At 32.1% G+C, this 23,894-nt stretch overlaps 1 protein-coding gene across 1 annotated transcript; it reads right to left on the reverse strand.

The window, feature by feature from the left end:
• Window positions 1–13,643: 13,643 nt before the first annotated feature.
• LOC137932714 (proton-coupled amino acid transporter-like protein CG1139) lies at window positions 13,644–19,318 on the reverse strand. The gene is made up of 8 exons (XM_068776371.1): window positions 19,270–19,318; window positions 19,117–19,171; window positions 18,581–18,731; window positions 17,854–18,060; window positions 17,038–17,313; window positions 16,782–16,960; window positions 15,545–15,714; window positions 13,644–13,879 (listed from the first exon to the last, which is right to left on the reverse strand). Exons 1-8 carry the CDS (start codon window positions 19,316–19,318, stop codon window positions 13,644–13,646), a joined length of 1,323 nt encoding a protein of 440 aa, XP_068632472.1.
• Window positions 19,319–23,894: the final 4,576 nt, after the last annotated feature.

Here is a 23,894-nt window from a genome sequence, read left to right on the forward strand (position 1 = left end):
TTTCTATTATAATAGAAGTATATTTTAAATATTAGGACCTTGAACAAGTTCTCGCTGTTTTTTGAAAGATGGCATTGCGGCACTCTGTGCCTGGAATTTCGTACGGTAACAAATCACCAAAGTAGTGCTATATGTAACCTCAAATTATAGTAGAATAGAGTTTACCACAGTGTCAACTACATATTTATTTGCCTTTTGTGAAAATGTGTACTTTTGTGCCAAATAAAGTGTTTTTGCGGGGAATTTTATTGCACTGCTTTATTCAGAAAAAATCTGCAGCAGAAGCACACAGAATTCTCGTTGAGACATATGGTGACAATGCTTTGTCGAATACAACGTGCAGAGACTGGTTTAGGCGCTTCAAAAGTAATGATTTTGACCTTGAAGACAAAGAGCGTTCTGGAGCACCGACAAAATTTGAAGACAAAGAATTGGAGGCATTGCTTAAAGAAGATCCATGTCAAACGTTAGTAGAGCTTGGGAAAACGTTACAAGTAGATGCGTCAACAGTTTCAAAACGTTTAAAAGCGTTAGGAATGATCCAAAAGCAAGGACTTTGGGTGCCGTATGCCGTAAATAAAATAATGTTGACTTTTATTTCATATTCTCGTAACTGTGAAGTTGATCTATTTAACTTGAACGCAATGTATTTAAAGTGAAAATTTTTCTCTCAAAATCTCTCTACACTATAATAATAATTAAATTTATGAATGCTATGTTTAAATAATCGTGGTTTATTTATTGTTCAATGAAGACGCTAGAAATAACCCAACTTTTATCAGATAGCGAGCAAAGTCAAAAACATTACAATAGTCAATTAAATAAGTTCGTAAACTTGCAAGTACGTTTGTAAAATGACATTGTGTACAGAACTAAAGGACTATGTCTAAAAGCCTTACGAAGTATGTAGTAATTGCTTCAGGTTCTAACAACTATTCCTATTTGACTCTGCTCTTTGAGAAAATAATTAATACTACCTGCTACTGGAATATTTTATAATTTCCTTACCCGTGCTCGACTTTCCGACTTTCTGCTTCACTTGTGCAATTAACTTAGCATCTCGCTACAAACATATCTTATTATTTGTGTCAAACATATCTTATTAATGTGCTTTATGCACTAATATAGCTGTTTATTGCCATTCGTATGTACGAGACATACGAATGGCAATAAACAGATATGTCCATAACGTTAATAAAAAATAAAAATAAACTTGTTAACTTTACTCTAGACTCCATAAGTTATATGTTATATAATATAAGTTAACTGTTTGTAGGTACGGCTGTGTACGGTTTTATAAATTCCCGTATAATATCTCTGAATTACCATTAAATAAATTAAAAAAGTTTACTGAACAAAAACTAGTAAAAAACCTTATTACTGTGCAAAGGATTTTTTTAAATAATAATACAGTTTGAAAGAGCTCAACCACTGCATAAAAGATATTTTTAGAAGGAATCACAAAAAATAACCAACCTAATTGATTGCGAGTTTCTCAGGTAAGAGCCTTTGGAACGATGCTACGCCATGTATCTTATGTTATAACCAGTCCGATCAGATCAGAACCACGCTCGTCAACACAGTAGCTAGCGTAGATGGCTAGCAGGAAGGATTAAAGGTATTCACTTTATAGGAAAGTTCAATAGGATTTTAATTTCTAACAACACAAGTGTTCACTAGAAATTGTGTCCAAAATTTTTTACCGTTTTATTTTCTTGTATTAACAGCTGTCGCTAAAACCTTTTAGGATAATATTTTTTAAACGCACTCCCTGAGTAAATCATATAATATAAAATGCTTTCAGACAGTGTAATAAAACCGCGAGTGAAACCAGGCTTATCCTTGGAACAAAACTCGACAGAAACATATGTAATATTCACCAACTCTCCCACGGTAGATTAAGGCTTATGCGCTTTGAATGGAAGCTCATATCTGATTTAAACATCAAAAAGAAACGAAACAACTGCGATGAAATGCCACAGACTGAGATTCATTACAAGTTTTTCGATTCATTTTATACACTCGAAGTCTTGGTCAAAGAATATAATTTATTTTAAATTGACGGTCAGCAATCCAAATCTCCTTACAAATACAAAAGTAATTTAATATCCTCTTACAGTTCTACGAACCAAAGCGAGTATTTTTTTCACTACTGTGTACAGTAAAAATTTAACAACAAGGCGTAAGTAATCAAGTGACAATTGTTATAAACATTTTTACGTTTACTGGACTTTGTTAGTTAAATTACTATAACATTTATTTTAAAAAATTTTGGTACATCTATAAAAAGTACAATACTTTCTTACGATTTTATCAGAATTAGAGAAGTAGAAACAAATCTATTAGTATACTAACAAAGTTGATATATGTAATGTGTAATGCATTCAACAGGTAGGTTCTTGTCGACAAAACAAGGCGATGCGTAATCGTGAATACATTAAACGTATATTGTTTGATCCTTATGGGATTGATCTCATACAATTGTTTGAATTGTTTGTTATACAATGTCTGTCGGCTACGACCTCGTGACGACTTATTGCGTGTTTTGTAACATCGCAATATAGTTTTAAATCCGTTTACACTCGATTGTAAGACTATTGACAGCATCCTGGTTTATTATGGGTTAAGTGGACTAAATGGAAAATTTATTACGAGGAAGCACCCATATAGTATGTAACCTGATATATAACTCTCTCTTATTGACATTAAAACTTGTCTAAGTCATTATTCAAGAAATAAAAAAAGCTTTAAATTTGATAATATAAACATTATATTGTAGTTATTACATTTAGACTGCAATAGTTTCGTATTACTTCAAGTCATTTAAAATTCCTTAAATAATATAAAAACAAATGTTTTCATGTTTTGTAGTGATATGATAAATTGAACTCAAAGCTTAATAATATAATATTAGAAATAGAAAGTCTTAAATTTATTTAATAAAATAATCTAGCTCTTAAATAATTCTCATCACCTATATTTTTACCTACAATTTTTCTATTAAACTGAGATCCATCAAAAAAGGTCCTGATATCTATAAAAGCAGCACAAAAATTTCCTCCGATACTCGTTCACCATTAAACAAACGATTTTCAATGCCCTGCTAATTGCATATTATTTTAAATATTTACAAAAGGGAAGAATTATAAAATATTCAAATGAACAATATATTCAAATATATTTAAATCATTCTTTAATAAATTGTCATTAAAGATTCGTATCTAAGTTTTTTCAACTTCTTTTTCGGGTTTTTTTAGTTTTTCACCAGCAGCTGTAAATAAAAATACGTTTATACATAGATTTAAAATAAAAACAATTAAAGAATGTCTGTACATTAAATATAAAATATTAACACTAATACAAACTACAGAAGCTACGTAAAATAAAGTTTTGGACTAAATTTGTACATAAAATTTACGTAAATAGTTTAGTAATTAAAAAAACACTTGTATACACATAAGTCCAACTTATAGCTAGCTATAATAATCCAACTGTCTGAATATATGCGTTGTTATTTGATCTTTGTTACATTATCAGCGAAGAAAGAGAAAACTCACGTAATGGTTCTCCACGTGCCCAGTATGTGTATTTTATATCTGTTTGATCTCGTTTCATAGCTTCTACTTTCATATCAGCTTTTAAAGACATGCGCAGAATTCTCGCTGCTATATTCGAATAATTTATGTAACTGTAACGGTATTGTATACTGATAATAAAAAAATGAGCACTGATAGCCAAGCGATAGAAGACTAAGACTTGCGATAGTAGGTCGCGGGTCCAATTCCCGGAATACAAATCTTAGGTAATTCTCACTTTGTGCATTAATTATACAGAATTGTCACCGCTCACGATAAAATTTTTATTGGATGAACAGCAGTATCGCTTGCGTATTATAATACCACACTGCGATCGCCAACCTGCCTACAAAACGTGGTGATTATGGTATATTCTCCCATAGATATTTTTGGGGAAAGGCTCTGACTTGCATGGGCGTCTATGGGCCGGAACGACGAAAACAACAACAGCGACGATAAATAAAAATTGTGTAATTTCGACCAAGTAATTACTAATATTAATATTAATTATAATATTCGCTTTAGGTTTTTGCATGTGCCTTTGTGATGATCGTCATGACCACCGCGCGGTATAGGCATCTCCCAAAAATCGCTGCCCGCATCCAGCGCCTATCCGCGATCTTGAGTATGTCGTCGGTTCACCTTATGGGAAACCTATTAGGCCGCTTCTCGAATATAATTAAAATAATTTGATAAATAAAGATTAAATTATTGCTAATAACTACGTACTTTAATCCAGCCAAACGCCATGTACTCATATTTAACTCCTATGATTATAATAATTAAATTTTTTGACGTGTAGATATTACACAAAATCTGTCATTAACTTGTCTTTTTAATATTTTTATTTTTACATTACTAGTTTCCCAGACATTCGGTGGTAAGCAGTAACTGCAACTTATAAAAAAAATGTTATATCAGAGACAAGATGAAAGAAAAAAAAACAATGAATGTTAATAATTATAAACTATTTAAATTATTAATCCATTATTAACATTTAGTAAGTGCAATGTACAGATATAATTATGCAAAGTTTGATTCATTTATTTCTATCATCGAAATTTCGTAAAAATTACACATGGTAACGCAAAAAACTGATGCCAAGTATTTAATTAATGTGATCTCTTATACTTAAAACATTAATAATTAAATTTGTACATTCTGCTACGGACAAGTGATGGGCCGAGTGTAAATTTAATTCGATCGTGGGTGTAGAGGTTCCATGCAACTACTTCTGTTATGCACACTACAACGCCCAGGACCCAGTCGATCTTCAAGGACTCCCAAAAACGTTGACCTGCTTGAAAGCATTTTACTTGATAATCCGCGATTTTTAATAAGAAAAAGAGCTAACATGGACTTTTAAAAGCGGTTATTCGCAAAAGATCTGATGTATTTAATTTTAAATTCAAATTGGTCTAACAGAAAGTTGTTTTTTTTTTAATCTTTTTGTCAAACGAAGTTGGAGCGTTTTCGCACTGCAATATCCATTTTTTTGTGCGAAGAGGCTCATTTTCACTTTAACGGTACGTCCAAAAGCAAAACTGCCGTTACCGTTCTTCAAGACCTAGCAACCCTCGACTGAAACATGAAATCCCATAGCATTGCCTGCGAGTAACTGTTCGTAGTATTTTATTTACGAAAAGGATAATTAGACAATTTTTTTCCTAAAATACTTAGGTCAACAAATTCATCAAAAGTGACATTCGTCACTAGTGAGAATTATTCAAGCATGATTCCAGATTTCTTTTTGCCGAATCTGCGAGCTCATTCATCATACTCATGACAAATGTGAATGTGTTAAGTCCAATAGATTTTTAAGGGGCAACGTTTAAGAGTTTGTTGATAACAATCCCTGAACTATAGTGATTTTAAAAGAAAATATTCGTCGAGATATCAGCACTATTAAACGAAATTTACTGCAGCATGCAGTTAATTACAACAAGGCTCCGTTTTGAACAGTGTGTGCAACTCGACGAAACAAACAATCATTAAGATGACATACGATTTAAAAATGATCTACATTTCTGTTCTATTGTTCAGTACCTTTATTAAAACTATGTTAAATATTTTTTTAACAATTTAACATTTTTTAAAACTTCAAAACATTAATCGGCCGCTAGATACCCTGTAGAAAGTTGGTAGTTTCTATTGTCCACTTTCCGACAACCAAGTATCACAAAACTATGTATTTATAACATTTACGTATGTAATCTTAAAGTTATAGTTTCACTTCAAACTATTTTTTTGGTTTCAGTTGAATTTTGGTAATAGTTACCTTCATATATTTCTGTTTTATTCTTATTCGAGTAGCCTCATTGAGCTCTAATCCATTCCAGGTTTAAAATACATGTTTATTAAGTACATTAAAATATTTTTGATATGGTTACTAATCAGGTCTATACATAAATAACTATATAACTTCACGGTTACGTTTAAAATTCTTCTTTATATGTCGTAGGATCGGACACCTTCCATCTCTTAGAGTAAGTATTACAGTCGTGCAACTGAACACTAACTGCACCGTATTTGAAGCGGTAAAAGCAAAATAACAGTCTCGGTTAGCAAAGATGGAGGATAGCATGAGATGGAGAACATTGCATCGCTGATAAGGAGAAAGGAGTGTCGCCAGACCTTTTTGGGGTTCTAAGGAAAGGTAATAAAATATTAAATAAATTAAAAGAAGAAGAATAATGAAAATACTTCACAAGAGGGATAAAACAGTTGTGATATTAGAAAGGTAAATTAAATTTGATATAGATAGTAAGAAAATAAACAAGAATTAAGAATAAGTGAATTGTTAAACAGACTTTTCCATACGTGACGTTACGAAGCTAAAGACAATAGGAATAAAAATAATGAATGCTAAATTGTAGAACCGTGAATCCCTCCAGCCTTGAGTGCCTCACAATTTTGTTTTTTTAATATTTGTTGTTGTTTACGCTAGGATACATTTATGTAGATATATGGAAGGAAAGTATGGAAAAGAATGAGAAATATTGTCAAAATGACATGACACTGAAAAGAACTAAAGATGAGTATGGAAATGAAAAAAATATTATGTAAATAAAACCCTGTCCACCCGTGGTAAGAGTTGAACGCGAGGCCCTAAAAATAGGACTTTTAACAAAAAAAACTTTGCGAGAGGAAATCCTTCGCAGTGCTTGTCCGTGGCCTCCGGACATCCTACTTCTTAAGCCTCCAATGGCTTTCGCTCTGCACAATGTGCCTACTGTCACTTTAGTTTTAGTTCTAGACGTTATACGCTAGTAGAAATTTCTGAGAATACTCTTCAAAGCTCGTTAAACGACTGTGAGCTAGACAATGTGACTCCGATGGACGCTGACCAGCTGAGATTTATCCGACGATTGACCTCTTCGTCAAAATTGGACTCCTACACACTAGAGTGGTTGTTTACCGCAAGTTTAACTACAACAATTGTCCCTGCGACTTAGGGTGGACACAACATGCCAATTACACCCATAATTTAAACTACTAATAATAATTTATAAAAAGATTATACATTTATTTGTCGATACGGATTATATCTTCTATATTAATTGTGTTTGCGAGGAAATAAATTAGAAAGACAAGTAAAAAATAATAGGAATTGAAAAGCAACTACGAATTCTCACGAAACAATCACATGGTATTTTGTATACATCTCTGAAGTAATTATTTAAAGAATTTTGCTGAAGAACGATCAAGCTTCAGCGTGCGGTTAAGACGCTCGATTCGTCGCAATTGACGCAATTGGCGCATTACTAGACGGAGGTGAGATTCGCGTAGAGCACGCATGCTCCCCACCCAACTCCTCTTAAACCTCGTTCGGCCGATGTATTCTGCAACATTATTTTAACAAAAGTTACTGAAAACATGACAAAAAAAATATCTAAAATGTGAACTGGGGCTAATAATCTGAACTTATCCGTTAGCTGTGTACGCAATGGTAATATTGTCAAAAAGAATGCAATCCGCCAAATTTCTTTTCTTATAAAACAAAGTACATTTCCTTTTATTTTCCTTATTTATTGAGAAAATATTGGATTACAATTTCGGATTAAACTTGAACAGTATATAGCAAAGAGTATGTATAACCTGCGATCAAAATCACTTGGTTAGCTTAGATTAAGACCAAATATTATTAAATTCTAAACCAAATATTTCCAGCGAAAAATAGTTGTGGGCGATTTACTTCATGTTTTTTTTTTGCATAAGGCTATAGTACCAAGTAATGTAATAAATAAATATTAAATCAGTATCATGGTTTTACTAACTTCATTTTAAATAAAAATGTTAACAAACGCACCAACACAATTTTTTAAAAATTTATTAAACTCACCATCATCACAAGTTTCATCGCTATCTTCAATGGAGACATTCCTAAAAATAAGTAATTTTATCAAGTATAACTGTAATAGAATAGACTATAACTTTTACTGAAGTTATATTACTCACAACATAGTATTAATACTATGAATATTATGTTCTTCGAAATTTGGGCGTCATAAAATCTCATCTCATTTAATAATTTAGTATTCCAGTAAGTCTCAGGGATAATAGAGTTAGGTAATCTACATAAGTTCAATCGAATAATTGAAATAACGTTTTCTCTCTGTGTTATTTCTTTAACTTTAATTACATAGAGAATATGTATTAGTAAAAAAGGTTATTATATTAAAAATTACGTACGAGAATGTAGAAAGTACTTGTACGGCTACATTACAGCTCTGTTTTTCCGCGCTCAGAGCAATCCTAAAAACGTGAAAAATAATACTTAGTTATCGTATTCGAATTGTGGTAGAATAATGTATTTGTATAGTATATATTACCTTCATAATCGATGTAGCTTATAAGCACTTACTTGTTTTTAGAAATGTCGAGTGCATTGGGACGAGTCAAAGTCCCGCGTGCATTATTGAGAGGAAGTTTCATTATCAAGGAATTCAAAACAGGACGCACGATCTTTTGAGGATTATGAGGACATTCCCCAATTGATTCCTGTGTTGTTAACTTATTTTAATTAAATACAATAGAAATCTTGTTACTATACATAAGGTCCAACACCACCGATGAATCAAATGTGATGCAGAGTTAGGGGATCTGGCAAAATTTGTTCTACTTGATTCGTATGATTCATGTCAATAATATTTCAAATTTTCAATAATTGACTGCGATTACATGATACAGAAGACCGAAATCACGAACGTAGACCTAACAGTTACGTTGTATTATTAAGTTCTCTGAAGGAATCGGATATTTCAAAAAAAAATTAAATTCGCTAGTATCATCTGAATCATTAAAAATCGCTAAACGTACGTGGGTGGGAAATGAAAAGGTATTGTGGTCCCCCACCCCTGGACCGCGTATGAACCACCGGTCGTGTTACACCCAGTAAAACATCGCCGTCATAATTAAAACATGCTCCAACTCACAATTGAAACAAATAACAAGCAACTATTACTGAACGGCTGAAGCTTAAACTATACCGTTCAAAAACAGTCAGAATTAATGTATTTCAAAAGAATAATTAATGTTTACAATATATTTTCAACAGATTTCTAATATTCTTGATATTAATTAAAAATCTATTAGGTAGAAATAATTAACTCCAAAGCAATCGTAACTACTTTCTCGGTCAATCAAATGTTTAAAATCATATTTTAGCTGCGTACCGAACCACATAAAAGACTACCTAACTATCCCAGAAACTAACATTAATTACCTTTTTATACGAACATGAATATGGTTAAAAATTATAAAATTGAGAACCTTTATACGAAGACTATTTCGTTTATATGTACTAATTTGAAATAAAAAGAACTTGTTACATATATTGTTACCTCAAGGCGGTTTTTCAAAGAAGTAAAAGAATTTTTACTGGTGCTCGGAGTTACGTTTGTCCGTGAAGTATTTGTGGTTATTTTGAATCCCGAATAATTTTCAAGCGGCGGGTCGGTAATTAAACGCAAAGGTTCTGATGGAGGTTTTGATATAAAGTACGCTGTTTGGTTAACAGATTTATGTAAATAAAAATCTTCTGAGGCGGATTGAAAATAATCTCCAGACCTGATAACAACATATACAATGTTAATAATTAAACAGAAATACTTTGGGGTGAAATTTTAGTGGGTGCACGTACGGCGTTTTCCAGGATATTTTTTTTTTCTGTGATTTCAAAATCAGTTCCTTAATTTAATCTTTTATCTATTACAATGTGTATCTATTTCCCCGAAACATACTGCCTTAGTATAAATTTTACTCGCAAATATCAGTATTTATGTTTTAGCGTCCTTTTATTGTCATATGACTGTCATATGAAATATAAAAGAATAGTTTGTCATTACCGTGTAGAATGATGTTAATAAATTGTCTTGAGGAAAATTTTACGTTCAGAAGTATATTATCTATTTTTATTGTAAACAAATGTAAAAATACAGGTTGGAAAATGTAAATACCGTGAATAGAAGGTAATACGATTTCTTGTTGGCGAGTTACACAGTGGAGGCGAAGGCACCCTCCCAAACAAGGGTGAATGTGGCCTCACATAATTACGTCTGGGTGGACTACTAGAAGTTGACTGACGGTATCTAGGGCAAAGACATTATAAGAGAATCAAATTATAAAACAGTTTCCTAATATATTTTATGGGACATCTATCTATAGCATATTAACGACGGACCAAATGATTCACTATTTATTGATCGTAATTATCCAGTGCAATAATAATTTTTTCATTGAATTATAATTATTATTTTGCAGTGCTGCCGCTGCATCTATGTTTTATTGATTTGCATTAGTCGCATCTGGTTTTAGCTTGAAAAACGACGTAGCTAATAAGTTATAAGTAATGATTATTATCACAATAAAGACATACAGCTCTTCCCACTACAGCACCGTTAGCTATTCACGTTTGTTCTCACTAACACACAAGTACACTAACAGGTTTGAGGATCGATAACAACCCTGTTTTTGGATGCCCCCGCCCCATGTTATTTTACCATTGCAACTTTTTCTTTTCGCATCTGCCATTCATTTTCTCTCTCCCATCGTTATTGGCAAAACTTCAATGAAAATATTTCAGCGCAGTAACGCCATATTTATTTTAAGTAACCACGCCATTTTAATCGTGAAATTTAATTACATATTCAAATCTATTTCATATATTATTGTCATGAATAAATTAGATTATAATAATGATTTTGAGCGGAATCCATTGTAATGGCATTCCGCTTACACGAAATAGAACAATGCATTTTGAGATTATAAAGTACTATTCAAATTAGTCAATAGTAGTTTTAATTAATTTAAAATAATTCGAAGGCTGATATTCATGTAAAATTATGTTTCGGTTAAAATACGTTGAAATTTCTTATCTGAAATATTAAATAAATTTATTGAACATGAGTTCACTCTTCGTCCGTTGTTTCGTCGTTTTACATACCGTGATATAGTACAACGCGTTCGAAGCCGCCGCCCTCCTTCATTGTTAACTACAACAAAGGTTTGAAATGAGAATCATTGAAGTAATACATCTATATATTACAATTACGGTATAAGCTTCAGTTCACTTTAATACCATCATCATTTGTATACGTCAGAAGAGAATTCTTAAAAAATAGACCGTTGCATTAAATATTTAAATTTTAAAATAAAATCAATACGTGTGAGCGTAAATTAATTCTTAATATTAAATCTCTTGAATTGAGTTAGCTATTCCGAATAATAACATATAAAAATAGCTAAAACCAGTAAATTAGGCTGTTTAGAGTCTTCGTTTCCTACACTGACCTTTATAAATAAAAACTGTATTTGTTAATAAATATAAAAGAATATTGACCTATTATTAAATGTATATAGCCGAGAAAATAATAAGAATTATAAAATCTAAGGCAATGTAATAAACGAAAATTTCAAATATACAAACAAGATTTGAAAAGATTTAGAAAAGCCTAACTCCGGGTTATAGAAAAAATTAAGTAAAAAAAATCACAATGAAGTAGACACGACGAGATTGAACCAGGTCCGGCTGGTAAACTTTTTTTTATTGTTTGGGTCCACAGAGGCAGAATTGAACACCGTGACCTCCCAATACACCTGTAATAAAAAAAATTGCTATATCAGAGTAGATTAAATAAATTTCTTTGTACATTTTTATTAATATAATCAGAAAACACTAGAGCTTCTAATGAATACTATTAGAAATCTATGAGAGGCCTATGTTCGGCAATGGACATCATACGGTTGAAATGATTGATGATAACGACGATACATTTTTAATTTTTATTTTTCGATTCATTTAAAAATTTAATAATCTGAAAGTACAACTCTTATGTTATAATGATATATTTTTTTAATTATACAACAACAAAATTTAAATATAGCGGGATTATAAATATATACATACATACATTCTATTCAAAATCGTTTTACAGCTGTTCCTAACCTCTATAATATTTGAAGATTATAGATGAATGTTGAGTAGGTATTTTATTTGGAGAAATTTTTGAAATTTTGTTTTTAGTTTAGCTTTATTACTTACTTTAATTGTGTACCATACAGCTTACATTATTATAGAGTTGTTAATTTTGGAAGAGCGGTATCTCCCAACCTACTTTCGCTTAAATGGAGATACCGTTTAATATTGTCAAATAGGTTTAGCTGTTTCTTAAAAATAAATTATATAATTATTATTATTATTAGATATTTTTCAACTAAAAATGTAAACATTAATTTATTTCTGTGTATTTCTGCTTTAACATTATATTATTTCTTTATGTTGAACGTGATAGCTTATGTAAATATATTTCTTCTATTATAATCAAGTATATCTTTTTTATACAATAGAGTAGACAGAGCGTGCATTGATTATATGTTAGTAAAATTATATATTTAATAATTTTACGACACATCACGTTCATTATGTGATAACGAATATTCAACATAGTGTATTGGCGTTTATATTAAACAGTCGTATTCGTATGCGTTTTAAATAACTAGGTTATTATTGTTTTAATAATTCGTTGGCACAATAAAACAAGTATGTAATGTTTTTTATTCTGTTTTTATTTTTACACACAATAAATTAATATAGAATAAAATTATGATATGTGATGATATAATAAACACAACCTATGTTATTAACTAGTATGACGTTTTTCGAATTTAGATAGTTTATAAACTTAATATGCTAATAAGAAATTATTATGCTAATGTTAAGGTTTTTAACTTACTGAAAATCAAAATTCCTCATTTCATCTGTGTAAACTGTTGTTTAGTATTATAACCATTAAAAATTTTCACTAAATGAACCACGATTAAATTTCAAAAATAACAATAGCTTAACAATGACAGTCGGACGTCAAGACAATGTGGCATTGAAAGATATTCAAACTCTTTATTGAATATGCTTCAAATCTCCTTAGAAAGATCGAGGGAGGTGGCTGGATAGAGGGTGCATAAGACTGGATATTGTGCTATTTTTAGGGAAATTTTTGCGACTCTATGCCTTGTTCTGGGTATCCATCGGTTGATATAAATGTACGAAAACCTCCGTAAGGTATAAAAAGTATATTGAGTGTATTAATTATGAAATAAGGCTAATATGATTTTACGCTTAGAAGCCGCAAAGAATGCTTATCTTATTTTAAAATTAGGCTATTCAAAATTTACTTTTATTAGGAAATAATACAATTTCTAATAAAGATTCCCTATTTATTTTCTTATCCGTAAAGGTCCAGTAATAAAATTTTATTTCTTTGTAAAGCAACATGGCAGTTCTTGTGCAATTAGTTTGTGAAGTAAAATCGCTACCATCATACGCTAATAAAACATAGTGATGCTAGCTCATTTAAGCTCTTCAGCAAATAATTCTTATTTTACTTCCATTTCCACTTTATTTACTAAAGAAATAAAAATATTACATAAGTTATCGATTACGACTTGCTTACTTTCGACGTTTAAGCATTAAGGTTTTTATTAAAGAAAAAAATTTAGGACAAAATAAAGATACTTGCAAACTTTATTTAAAATGAACGTAATAAAAATAGACGAATTAACAATCGGCAATCAAGTCTCTGCGATTTCTTGCAAGCTAGTATAGACGCCAGATAAGAGACATGCGAAGCCGACAATTATAATAAGGACATCGCGTATGTATTTGTAATGTAATAATCCATAACCATCAGGATACCACAGACATAGATCCATTATACCAGGAAATACAACAGTTAAAAGTGATAAACAAAAAGCACCAAAGAGTGAAATGAACGGGCCCAGGTGGGGTATAGCAACTGCGAGCAACCCTGAAAAATAAAGCATTTGTTAAAAAGTGTTATTTATGGCATACTAAATAGGGAACACTATTTTATTTCTATTGTTATTAATAATATTTATTTTACAACTACAATAAGATTTTATTAATTTCTTCAGGTTTCATAGAATCTATATTTGAATAACGTTTGATTGTGATACAACAAACAGTTTTAAAAACTTAGCAGCCCAACGGGGTTCAGAGATCAAAATAATTTATAAGGTGAATTGGTAAAAGCGAAAGGCAAAGGGAGCAACTAGGTTATTAATGATACATAAGAACCCAAAACTGACAACATTTCCAAAAACTATTTTATGTATTAGTGTCAATTCTCGAACCCTTTGTTCAATAAAACTTATTGGAGTAAAGGAGAAAAATGGAGAAGACATTTAAACAAGTATGTTGCTCTTATATAATGTTTCCTATTTGATATCCGCACGCTATTATCCTTTTTAAATCAAAGCACAGGACGAACTAAAATTCAATATCTTTCTACCTTCAAATATACATATCAAATAACAAAAAATAGAGAAAACCAACAATATTATTGAAAGAATTCCCTCGGACAGTGTCCTAAGAGGATCCGTGTTCAAAAAAAAAATACATTCCCCTGAAATACAACCACCGCCATGCTTAGGTTACAAAAACATTTATATTTAAAATATGAATAGCAAAATTTTCACATACAAAGGCCAAAGGAAATAATCAAAAGCTTTAGGACGTTCGCCCTAGAAATTCTTTAATTACAGACAGTGGGAAACAAAAGCTGGACGGATTAATTAGCAAACAGTAGTAGACGAAACCGAATGATGGACCAATTATATTGCAAAAGCGCTTTACTTTACAGAATAATGAGACCGCGTTTTTAATAAATGAGTTATATAAATGAACAAATTGGCAATGCTTCGCTTAATCCACATGGAGTCAAATACCTAGTGATATTATAAACAAAATATTTATTCAGTAAATTACCAATGGTACAGTGGCAGAAAACCTTTGAGAAATACCATTAAGTGAACTTATAAAAAGGGTCGGGATATACCTATCAATCGAAATGACTATTAAAACTTCGGTAGCGAAAATATACTGTAGATGGAGGAAAACACTTGTCAAATACACGATCCCTTTTTTCATTTTTAATAATGTAAAAAGAGAGTCTGATGTTTAAGTTATTTTGCAATTGTACTAGAAATGTTTCCTGCTATAATGTACACAGGCTGATTGGATACAGGTGCAAAAGCTTTAAAGGGGTGGGTGTATAGCTCATTAACCGTTAATTAAACTATGGTATGCCCTATCAAAAACCAAACTGGCCGAAAATGTAATGATAATATAGTAAGAATAAGTCCTTTCTAAATTCAGATTACGACATATATAATTAATAATTGTTTACGCTTTGTCCATGCAGACTGTATTTCTAGAAATTATTGGCCTGTCGTATTCCGATAGAAAAAAAAATTAATGTAAAATATTTTAAAGTGATTACTTATTTATATGGGATATTATAAAAGCTTTAAAGCTTTTTCTGACAAATAAGCCCCTTTAAATATTTTACACCTATAACCAATCACTTTATACATCCAAGTTTTGCATATTCCAATAGACGTTGGTAAATTACAAAAGCTATTTATATAATTTACACTCATTCAATTGTTACAGGGAAAAACGACTAGGCCAATCCGCAGTAAGTAATCGAGGAAGGTTTGTTGAGTCGGTGGAATCATTTTTTGCAATTTTCGCCACATCATATTGTACGCGACGTAGTTCTGCAGCGGAAACGTGAGAAATATTGCCACGGCAAATATTATTTTGGCAGCCTGCGCCTTTCTGTAACAGAAAAAATATTTTAATAATCCCTACAAACCTCTGAAATGGCAGGCGGAGCAAATTGCTTGTGCAACCGTAGGCGGTTGGGGCCGGAAGGTTCTCAATTAGCAAACACGAGCCAGTACGCGCGGCGTCGGAAGTCGCTGGATGCGTGCAGCGCAAGACCGGTCATCGTGCCTATCTCTGGGGAATTCAAGAAGAAGTAGAAGCCATTGGTAATCATACTGTATTATTATACGTTAAAAGAAAGGTAAAATTATTGAAAACAATTTGCTGTTTTTCATATCTTTACAATCCCAAAACCACTGTAATGTAATAAATCATTTTGCCTACAAAGACAAAACTAAGAACATTCAATGTTTAGCATGTTGTTAATGGGCATATTCATAAACAGAGTAATTGGTTATCCTATCACCCTGTTTAAATTTCTAATTACCCAGTATAAAATGATCATTCTAAAATACATTACATTAATTTTTTTTTCTATTAACATGCGATATGCTAATAGCTACTGGCAGTAAAAAATCCGCAAGGCCAGATAGTGTATTGAAAAAAGTATTAAAATGAATTGAATAAAAGAAGAGATTAAATTGAACATAAGAATGAATTGTATAAATATCAATGCGCCGACGGCACAGAGTCAGTCGTTATAATGATGAACTATCAGCTAATTTCAACAACAACTTTCAAGACGTTACACTGCCTGTAGTATAAGAAAATTATTTGTAGCTGTATTATATTGAAATTGTTGTATCGAAATTGAGGTGTGATCAGGGGTGATTAGCCAGTGATGTTGACAAAGCTAACACCGCACATTCTTCTTTGAAAACTTTACCTCGCGTAATATTCATCTCTTAATTATATTCAATACTTAATTTTACCATGTGGTTAGTACTTGCTCCATGATCATTATATAACAATATATTTTTGTAATTGTGTGTACCGTACATTAAATAAAAGCAAATGAGCTATACATTCACCCCTTTAAAGCTATTACAGCTAAAACCAATCACTGTCTGACATCCTTATAAAATTCTTTGCATTTCCAAATTTGATATTCGACTTACTTTTGTTCTTGAGGTAGGTTTAATGTGATTGTGGCTTTTATGTCCTCTCCATACTTAAGATAGCCGAATACACCCATTACTAAATAAAGTATTGTTATTGAAAACATCCCTATACTAAAAAGCCCGAACATGCCCACGAACCGTTTCGGTTGCTCCATATTATATTCAAGGGCCAGTACCTGCAAAAATAGTTTAGTAATGTTAATACAAATTATACGATTTTTTTTATATAAGTTACTATTGAAATATTACAAACCACACCAACAGCCTCGAGAGCATACAAAGCAGTCCCTATAAAGATAGGTATAGCACTGTATTTTTTCATATATAACGTATCTTTTTCTATATTTACATCATCTTCGATTAGATAGAAAAACACTAATATGAGTCCCAAGATTGTCACTATATTTGAAACGGTTGAAAGTGGTGTCATCACTTTGAGATCTTTCACCAAATTTAGCAATATGAGCGGTGGCAGTAAATAGCAAAGATGCATTCTTAATGATACTTCGTAACCGTGGAAATCAAATACCTGCGATGTAAAGGGAATATAATAAATGCATGAAATTAAACAGTAAATGAAATAAATCAATTAATAACTATATAATAAATTTCCGTTTATAGATTAAGCCGATTAAGTGTTTACAGAACATTTATTTACGAAATTAGTTTACATATCGCTTCTGCGCTTCTTATTCTACGTGAATGAGAGGGTTTAAATACCAGCAATACACGTATTAGAGTAATTGCGTAGTAGATAAGCTACGTCAGGATTATATTCACCTTGTTTATAATCATATGGTAATTAAGTAAACTCCAATTGTTTGTTTTTGCCAAAAAAGAGATGTTAAAAATAGATTTCTATGACTATTTTCTTGAATTTAAAAACGGCATATATATATTGATTACAGATTTTAGACATGTTTTCAGTTATTAACACTTTTGTGAAAGTTAACGTGATTATTTTAAATTAATCACATGCATTTAACATCATATTTGTAATGTAAATAATATTGGCCTCTATAAAAAATAATTCAATCTTAACAAAGCAAAATAAGACAAATCACATTACCTGTTTCATGTTTTCCGCTACAAAAACGAAGAAAATAACGCATATTCCCAACTGCCATAAGACGAGGACAATTTCGACAAAATAATAGAGAGAATTAGCGGTCCAACGGAACATTGGTGGACCGTCACGTACTGCCAATAGCATTGACTTCGCGTAAGGTATGTACCCTCTACGCCAACGTTTGCATAACTCGTACTGAGCGGCAATCTATACACAATATAAAAAAAACATCATATGACGCTTGATAACATATTTTTATTAAAAGTAGAATTCTTGTAGAAGTATTTAACATACCTCCCGCAAATACAATAACGAATTTTAAATCGAATAAATCTTGTAAATAACTTCTAATGTTAATTACCAAGAATAATGTCTCTAAATTAAATAGCTGTTATTCATCAGATTCTTCATCATCATTATCTTTTTAGCCGCATGAAGTCAACAGCTAACTCCATCAGGCATGCGTTATAAATTCATAATAGGACCAGTTGGAAGCGACCAGATACAACGTCTTCCGACAAAGCACCTTAACAAAGTTTTCTGTTCGCTATGTGAGTGGACGTCCAATGCTACGCTTACGGGTCTGTGGTCACCACTCCAGAACCATAAGGCCCCAGCGGCCTTCCGTTTCGCGTCTATCCATGTGTCGTGTGCACTATTACTTCAACTTACGAAAACATGGACTAAATATCATTGGTTAATAAATTACATTTAGAGTTATACGAACCAACAAAAGTATGCAGTAAGTGGCTATAAAGCCCACTAATAGAAGTCCAAACAAGCTCGCGATAATACCCAGGCGGTAGACCGCTGATGGCATAGCCAACACGCCTGCTCCGAGGCTACCCTTCATCAAATGTATCATCGTCTCTGAATATCTATTGAATAACATCACTCAAATTAGTTAAAATAAGGACTGAAAGTCTGTTAACAATAAAGAAAAACGGTCTATGTTATGCACAAAAACATTCACAAAATAGTTTATATTTTGCCAAAAAAAATTCTCTTCGTCATCATCATCTTATCAGCCGATAGACGCCCACTTCAAGGTGATGGCTTCCCCCGAAGATCGTCACGATGACCACATTCCGAACTTTCCGCAACCTTCACTTTGACACGCCGCGTCAACCGCCTCGTGGTTGCCACTCGAGAACCTTATATATAGCAGTGCGCCACATGACACAGACGAGGGATGGTTACTAATTAATATATAATCGAATATTATATACGTTTAAACACTAAAACTAATCACAAAGCACTCACGTAGTTGGCTTTTCCACTTTTCTATGTTTATGTGGGTCAAAATCTCCCTCATCAGCTGCAGAATTTTTAAAATATTAAGACAAAACATTTATGATCATTAGTATGTTACACATTAGTATGTTACAAAATTTACAAAATAAAAATTGTTATTACTTCCTTTAATCGTGTCAACGACCCCGGACATAAACTCATAGATGAACATTTTTAATGATTTTGTTTTCGCTTTTACATTAAAATAAAATTTATAATGATCACTCTGAAAACAAAAAATTTATATTCCCTAATACTTTGTTGATCAATTAATTAAAATATTGTAATTAAACATGTGCTATGACACTACAAACTCCATATTGTCAATGTCATACTTTTTGTCCTTGCCAGAAAAATTCTACATTCTTTTCTATATAACGACTGTTTACATATAATTTAACATATTTATGGACGTCTACACTCACACCTAATTACACGCTTCTATGATGTTATCAGTTTGTTTTTCAAAATAATTTCTATTTTTTTCTTATTTAAAAAAAATTGTTAAAAATCCCTTTCATACATATCGTATAAATAGCTAGCCCCTTTCAGTTAGTTTAAACAACTAGCAATCATTAATCTTTGCAAACTCATTATGAAAATTCATCCAACAAATATAATATTTGCGTAATTTTCACTTTAATATCCACGGAGTTTTATGATCACAGATATAATAAAAAGGTGAATCTAGGTTTTGACTGTTTATTACAATCATTAATGCTTATAATATTCAAAAGATTCTCATTATTAGAGAGTAAAAGTCCGAGTGAACGCGCATGCGGTTAAGAAGCTACATGTCGCGAACGACTGCAGTGTTTTCGGCGACGGCGATATCATTGGCCGCGGCTCGGAGAATTTCCACGATTTTGTGCTGCGGAAACATTGCTGCCACGGCGACGACCGACTTCACGTGACGTAACAAGTTCGCGCCAATCGATGAACGTGTAACGTTTAAACCTCGTAACACCCATGATATTGAAAACACTATCCAAATTCAGGTTCCCCGCAAAATAAAGTAAGAAACTTCATTTCTTTATTTCAGTATTAGAAGTAGGAACATTATACATATAATAGCTTAAGGTTTCTTAATACCAACGAAGAACTACACCGAGTAATATGACAAATAAATTAAAATAATTATTCTTTATTGATAAAATAACCTTATGAGAGATTTTAAGCAAATTTCATTAGATACATACATGAAACCTACATGTTTTTGAACCGAAATAGTCATAGTCATCGAAATTGAAAGCAACCGCCGTGAAACAAGTTTGTCATTACCACATTGACATGGAAATAAATAGATTTATGTACGTATGTATATTTGATAATGATTATTTTTTGTAATAACGTATTCTCTTCGAAATAATTAGAAACGTTCTTGAATACAAAGGAAGGCACACAAGAATCAGCAATAACCTTGCTTTTTTTTATTGATGTTAGTGCTGTTAGCCCTAGGGCTTTTACAGCTTCATCGGTACTGAGTTTACGGGGCGGAAGGGTTCGTGAGCCAATAACCTATTCTATCTTCCTCACCATAGCTAATATCCTACCAATGTTGCTTTAGTAACCCGTTCTAGAGATGAGCTGATGTTCGCTATTAACATGCTTAAATCCTTCAATAGATAATAGAGATTTCCCTGTTATACCTCTCGCTACTACCTCCCCCGCATATAAATTCCCTGTGTGATCACATGTGGTTTTTAGGTATAAGTGTCTCCCAAGGAATAGTAATGTGCTGTCTCAGTGCTGTATCTATTAGACGTTGCCGCCACATTTTTATCATATTGGTTTCGACGAAAAATTATGTTTTTTTAGGCGGTCGAAGTAAAGCGACGGCTGTGCTCCTTTAAATGAAATTAACCGTGTCTCAAAACGTAAGACCTTTAATCTTAGGAATTATCTTAACGCATTGTTATTAATTCCTGATAAAAAATTATATCTGTTGTAGGGGAAGGATAAATTATAAGCTTTCCAGTGATCGACGCAAGTAAAAGCGCCTGCGGAAAATACCGTGTTATTTTTGTGGCTTCGGGGCAGTTGGCCGCGTTTTTAATTTGCCTTTTACTAGCTTCGAAGCCGAACACGATCCTTTTCAGGTTTAGAAGAAAAATGGCTGCTACAAAGAGTCTTCATAGGAACTGGTTTTCCAATTACTTAATATAAAGACAAATTACCTTTGCTGCAATTTTAATATTAGCATAGCATTAAAGAATAATACTTTTTACTCTTTCGACATGACATTTTCAAGCTTCGTAAAAAAATCACAACAACACCCCTATTGATTCATTTTGCATACTTTATGAGTACATGAAGAAACAACGAAGCTTACAAGTGATATCAAATCAACATCAATTGCGATCATCGTGAAGAACTCTTTTAGCGGCAGGTCGTTTGTTCTAAATAACATAATCTATTCTCGGTAACCCTCCGCCACTTACGATCCGCATCATCCACTTGAGCCATTACAAACTGGCAACATTGTTAAGAAATATCTGTTAGCTCTTACCCGCGGCATTGCCTGCTCATGTCAACATTAAATTTAAACCATAAAGTTATATCAACAAGAGTCATTTTTTTCTTAGACAGCTTATATGTTTCTTTTCCACCATTTATGTAATACCTTAGCCACTTGGATGACAGAAGAAATAATGCGCGCTACGTGACTTGACCATATAGATGTAAGGCCGGTTTAAAACGAATTAAACCAATCGGTTTAAAACGAAAAAACCGTTTAGAACCGAAAAAAGCCATTTTTTTCGATTTTAAACGTTTAGTGTTGACGACTATGATTTTCTTAAATATAAACACATATCTATTCCAAGCGTAGACATTACCTAGCTAAGTTGAAAAACTATTACCTCGTTAACTATATTGGTTATTTTGAAAAGATTTATCAATCAGTTTCATTCGGTTTAAAACCAAACTCACACACTTGCACTTCTCACGAGGAGAGACGTCAAGATGCAACGTTGCCAGCTCGCCTACTCCACACCACACACACACATACATAGCGTGTTGCGTGCGGACATGTCAGTGTTGCCAGTATTGTAAAAAAATGTACAAATATGCCAAACATTACTAGATAACTAAAATGTAATGAGCTGTTATAAAATTAGATTATTAGGTACCCGACTTTTTCTTGAAAGTAATAAAAAAACTGGCTAATCTTACACAGTCCACTCGACAACATGATGATCATACAGTCAAGAAAGTCATGAAAATTTATGAGGCGCCACTATCTTTGTAAAACTGACTGACATTTCTGTCCTAAAATTAAATATGGCAACACTTTATTTCTTTTCATGACTTTCTTGACAGGCTGTGTGTGTGCATAGCAGTCGGCGGTGGCTCTCTGTCGGCAAACTCTTTGAACAGAAATTGAGGAGTGGACCTTTGAGTAGACCTTAACTACTTGGAAATAAAGGTCAAAACTCCTATCCACAATTTCTTTATGATTTAGGTACATATTTTAATTTATTGTATGTAATATTGTTTCTTTATAATTATAGTACTTTATATGTTATATACTTACCTACATAGGTATAAACTGCATAGGTAACTAACACAAGACCAAGTATTGTCGATAATGATGTGTAAAAACACTGTTCTTATATTTTAGTAGGCGAGTTTTAAACCGTTTAAAAAGATTTATTTGGGGTTTTAAACCGGCACTTTTGGTTTTAAACGTTTTAAATCGGCTTTTTTACATCTATACTTGACCACTACCACGTGTTGAAGTGATTGTCATTAATTAATTTAAAAAATAATTAAAACAATTACACCTGTTTGCTGATTTAATAAAATTGCGTTTCATACGCTGCAGCTAAATATTTACATAGTCTTCTCAAACATTTGTACTACAACCTTTTGTGGCGTCCGTTAATTTTCTCGCATACAAAGTTTTGAGCTTGTTTTGTAATTATTTCTGCGAGTTAAGTTTTTACAGAAATATAGCTAAATATAGATGCATCAATATTTTAACAACAAGTACAAAGTCAACAAGTAAATATTCACGATCGATTTTTATGAAGAACTTGTGACATGTAACAAAAAATTTACACTATTGTAAATTAATTTTGTTTTTTTTCCACTTTATTACTTAAAATAGAAATTATCTTAATTTGTTAATTTCTACCTTGCAACATAAATAATAATAAATTGATTTAAAAAAAAAACTTTTAAAGGGTTTTTAAGGAACGAATGTTGTTATACGAAATAGGTGATGTGTGTTACGTAAGAGTATTATAATAAATATATAATTTATACGATCCAGGGTTGTTTAATTGTAAAGGGTCAGGTTGACTTCATACCAATTGTACTGTAATTGATTAGGCGTCACTTGTTAAGACCTCTGCTATGCGTCGCCATTCGCCTTTAAAACAACAAACAAACATGATAACCATGCATTATCTGTGAAATAGGATAATAAAAAATATATACCATTTACATGTACATAGTTATTAAATGTATTTTAAAGAACTATCTTTAACATTGATTGTTTTACCGTACCTTTAAAATATAATGCACAAAAAAACTTTTGTGTTCCATATCTAAAAAGGTGTTTAGTGTAATAATAGCTATATAAAGTTTCGAGCTGTGTCCAATGTTTTTGCGACTGTAGCTAGTTATCCCGAATATTAATGAGATGATCGACGGCACAGAGTACGGTGAGACAGAGGGGTGGCGGGGAATAACGCGCCGCGTCGGGATGCTGGAGATGGCTTAGTACTCCAGTTGGCGTCTTG

Source organism: Battus philenor, unplaced genomic scaffold (assembly GCF_028537555.1).
Source record: "Battus philenor isolate CCGP_79_NKW_IND1 unplaced genomic scaffold, ilBatPhil1.0.hap1 SCAF_1, whole genome shotgun sequence".
Classification (NCBI taxonomy): Eukaryota; Metazoa; Arthropoda; class Insecta; order Lepidoptera; family Papilionidae; genus Battus; species Battus philenor.